The sequence below is a fragment of the Echinops telfairi genome, unplaced genomic scaffold (genome assembly GCF_000313985.2).
Source record: "Echinops telfairi isolate 266 unplaced genomic scaffold, ASM31398v2 ScPeMD7_2291;HRSCAF=2852, whole genome shotgun sequence".
Lineage (NCBI taxonomy): Eukaryota > Metazoa > Chordata > Mammalia > Afrosoricida > Tenrecidae > Echinops > Echinops telfairi.
Window position 1 is genome coordinate 45,013,764 of NW_022106189.1, and position 4,216 is coordinate 45,017,979.

The 4,216-nt window shown below is 56.1% G+C and overlaps 1 protein-coding gene across 2 annotated transcripts in view; it reads right to left on the reverse strand.

Annotated features, from left to right (window-relative positions):
- HSDL1 (hydroxysteroid dehydrogenase like 1) overlaps window positions 1-3,428 on the reverse strand; it is a 9,914-nt gene extending 6,486 nt beyond the window's left edge. The window contains exons 1-2 of one of the 2 annotated variants that reach the window (XM_045293727.1): window positions 2,337-3,428; window positions 1,077-1,308 (exon numbers count right to left, since the gene is read on the reverse strand). In XM_045293727.1, coding sequence (XP_045149662.1) covers window positions 1,077-1,296 — 220 coding nt within the window. In that variant the 5' untranslated portion in view covers window positions 1,297-1,308; window positions 2,337-3,428. Of the gene's footprint in view, window positions 1-1,076 lie in introns of both variants that reach the window. The other variant, XM_045293726.1, reaches the window with a different exon arrangement.
- Window positions 3,429-4,216: the final 788 nt, after the last annotated feature.

Genomic DNA, 4,216 nt, shown 5'->3' on the forward strand with positions numbered 1-4,216 from the left:
CCAGGCTGGTAGGTGCTTGGTAAAGCCTCTCCCAGGCTGATAGGTGCTGGGTAAGCCCTCTCCCGACACGCCAAGAGGTGAAGTGCTCTCTGTTTGGCGCTTTGCCTAGCTGACCTGAGATACAGCAGCGAGGCATTCTCAGGCCTGTGTCTGGGGTGACTGCGTGGCAGGAGGGGCTTTTCAGACACCAACCATCAGTGAGGGCGACAAATCACGCAGGTGGGGCATTTCTGAGAATGGGGGTGGTGTCCAGGGAGCTGGAAGTGGGGCTGGCATGTCAGCCTGAGAGGAGGAGCTGGGGAGTGAGGCAGAGGGAGAGCCAGCCCCGGGGACACTCTTCCTCGGGTGAAGGTAGAACTCTGATTGGAGCTCACACTTGTTCAATCACCATTTTTCCATCAAGAATGCCCAGTGGGGGCATGGAGGTGCGGGAAGAGCATGTGCGCGGCCAAATTCTCTATTCTCATGAAGAAGCAGCCTGGGAGGCCAGGATTCGGGTCGAGGGAGACATTCACGTTTGTGAGTTGGAGAAGAGTCCCAATCCCATTCTCATGATTAGAACTCATCCCCACCATAGCCTCCCGGTATAGTGCTGCCTTAATGTTTACCCCTTACAAGTACTTGGCTGATTGCCATCTGGCCGGAAGCTTGATCTACAGGAACAGACTGTTGCTATTGTTCTCCCAGCTCAGGAGACAGTCACACCTGCCCCCAGCACTGGTGGTAGGCTACTCCCCCAATGAACCCAGAGACCTCTAGGGTTAAGATTCTGCCCACCTTGTTACGCGTAGGTAGGTGTCTGGCTGGGGAGGGGGCTTGCGTACTCTGAGACTATATAAGTTGATGTAAAAAACACATGCACTCTCTCTCTCTGGTTCCTGATGCCACCGAAGGGGTGTGCACCCCCAAACTTCTGTCTGCCCCTTAATTTCTTCTCTGCAATGACACAGCCCTCCCTTACGACCCATCCGATGTGGGCTGGATTCCACAATCCGGTTCAGAAGTCCTGGGCATGTCACCCCCTGACCCAGAAGGTCCCTTGAGCGGCCCCTGGAGCCGGGCCGGGCCCCTCTTACCGCTGACGACGGCCCATCTTCCGTACTGCTTGACCAGGTCCGCCCTGCGCACCAGGCGGGGGACGAAGTGCAGGCGCACCAGGCTGTAGAAGTCACAGACGACAGTGATGCTCTTGCGGGCCGTGTACCAGGCGCCCACCAGCGCAAGGGCCTCCAGGTAGCAGTTACAGGATCTGGCGATCTCCCTGTACAGTAGGTAGAAGCTGTCCACCGCTGCCATGGCGACAGCAACCTGAGGGGGAGGGAGGGGACACAACGGGCTCAGCAGGGGGAGAGGAACAAGGGCCTCTGAGGACATTCCAGCTCCTTTCTGAATTCCACTCACAGGAACTCTGCAAACACACGTGGCCTGCCAGCCCCAACTGAACAACAAGAGAAACACTCCACTTGCTGGCTTCCAGGCACTCTGAGAACCTCTGCAGGGTGGACAAGGGCTGCCCTTGGCGTGGCCAGACTGCCCCGTCTTTCTCCAGGGCAGCAGTGGGTGGGTTCAAATCGTAGACCTTTCCATTGGCAGCCACCGAGCCCCCAGGGCGCCTCAGCCCCACAGCCCGGGTGATTCGTTGCCATCTGATCCCACAGTGGGCTGCAGCCCTGAGAGGACTTGCCAAGGAGCAGGATCAATGGAACAACCTGAAGCTACCCCGGGGGCCTCCTGTGATCTGGCCTGGACCACACGTGTGGCCTCGGGGCCCCACTCAATCCTCGTGCCATGAATGCACCCACAGGATGGCGGTGCAGAGGGCCCCGCGTGTGTGTGGGGACGCAGAGAGGAAAACCTGCGTGCGTACACACAGACACGAGGGAGCAGCAGTTAGGATGTGTGAGCCGAGAAGGGAGGAGATGCAAAGCTTGGGGGAGCGGCCCCTCCTAGAAACGTGACGTGATGACACAGAACACAACAAGTCCTAACTAAGAAAACATCCAACAGCGGCAGCAAAAAGGAGTCTCATCTTGAGGGAGAGAGCGCGACACCATCCTACTCCATCACTCGGTGAAGCTAACAGTGTGCGGACTCCCAGGGGATGCAGTGGGGACAACCCCTGCCCAGGGGGCTGGGGCGCCGGAATCACCCCAGGCTGTGGGGAAAGGCACAGAGTACACACAGGGTCTGAAGGTTAGGGATGACGTCAACTAGGTACTCCTGGGTAGGGGTAGGGGTGGAGCTCAATTTATCAACCCCGTCACAGCCTGCTAAGAGCTCCTCACTGTCATAAGCCTTTTTGTATAAGAGAGAAGCACCTCTCGGTGGCCCTTCACCTTCTGCGGGGGCTGGATCTTTCATCTGGTTCCTCAATCTCCTGCTGCGTTGCCTGCTGATCCCAGGAGTCATCAGCAGACTACCAAGGGTGGATTCGTTTGGCCAACTTCAGAGTGCTCCATCCACCAGCCTGTGCCCCCTGCTGCCTCTGCTCGGTCATCCTGCCTCCTGGAGTCAGGAGAAGCCTGACTTAAACCAGACTGGACTTACCCTAGCTCTACAACTGGTTCTGCGGCGGCATGGCAGGAAGTGATCTGTTAAAGAAATGCCCCTCTCAAACAACAGGATAGAACTAGAACGTGACTGGAGGGGCGAGGGGAGCCCATCAGCTCCTACAGGTGCAAGGCTAGGGCATGGGCTCCCCGTCACAGATCGTGAAAGGCACAGATGGTAAGGGCTTCTCACCCACTTTCCTCCAGGATTCCTTCTCTATCCCACCTCCAGACTGAGGGGCCGTCCCTGGAGCCTCCCTCTGCCTCTGCTGGGTGGGAATGCTTCTCTGGTGCCCGGGAGGCTTGGCCTCCAGCCACCACATTCTGCCCTCTCCTTCAGGGACCTCAGTACCTAGCCCCTGACCAGCCAGGTGGCAGAAGGTCGGCAGCCACCATGACAAGCCTCCCAGAGAAACAAGAAAAGAACCTTGAAATCAAGGCTCCCCCCTAAACCACCCCAAGCGTTCCTGAAATGAATTTTGAAAAGTGCGAGTGTGTCTCTCGGGGAACCCTGGTGGCAGGCGTCTGACTGGCGTCTGACTGCATGGCCCACAGACTCAGGAGAAAGAGGGGGCTGACTCTTCCCCTGGAGATGTGTAGCTTCGGAGACCATGTGAGCTGTGGAAGAAAGGAGATGAAAAACAAACAATGACAAACTATCTGCCCTAATGTGTCTCAGGAGTCCCTGGTGGTGCAGACAGTAAAGCACTCCAGTGCTATCCGAAAAGTCAGCAGTGGGGACCCACCTAGTGGCTCCTAAGGAGAAACTACCAGACAATCGGTCCCCAGCCCAGAAAACTCCCTGGGGCACCTGTATTGTGCCACGTAGGGTCACTAAAGCAAACAAACAAAACCTCACTGAAGTCAAATCCAAGGACCCTACAGGACAGGGTAGAACTGCCCCTGAGGATGTCACTCTATGTATGGAAGCAGACAGCCTCCTGTTTTCCCGCACACACGGCTGACCTTGAGTATCAGCTCAACGAGTAGCCCACTGTGCAGCCAGAGCTCCCACGGGGTCGCCAGGAGTCAGGATCCACTCCATGGGCCCCGACACAATGAAACATTCCCCGAGGGATGGCCCTGTGCCCATGGGAAGCCGTTCAAAGAGACCACCCTTCCCCCTGAACGGTGTTTTCTATGTTCTCCAAGGATCTCCAGACTTGTGAATAAAAACCCTATTCACATGCAGGAGGATGTGCACAACCCAGACATGCTGGCCTCTGTTCACCAGAGGCCACTCAGGAAGGTGCAATGAAGAGGATGAGGCTGAGTGACCCAGGAGACCAGGACGGGCTGAGCTCGGCTACCAAGACTCAACATTTTCCTCAAAGATGCCACAGAATTCTGACCAAAAGGGCGGGCTTGCAGAACAGAACTTCGTATTCTCACAGACGTCAGACTTCCTGGGACCATGGAGCCTGGATGAGCCCCTGCAACTCTTGCCCGGACATAATCTTTAACCTGCCACCAAAAAACACCCCCAGAAGTCTTAAAACTTCCCAAGGGCAGCTAATGCAATCCTTGCAGATAACAGCTGTCCAATCTACAACCAACTGCAGACCCGGGCAAGGTAGACTCAGTTATCTATAGAACTGCAACTCCATGCAGATTCTTCTAGATTCTTGGGGCTCTTAATGGCATGTACTTTTGGATTCATTATAACT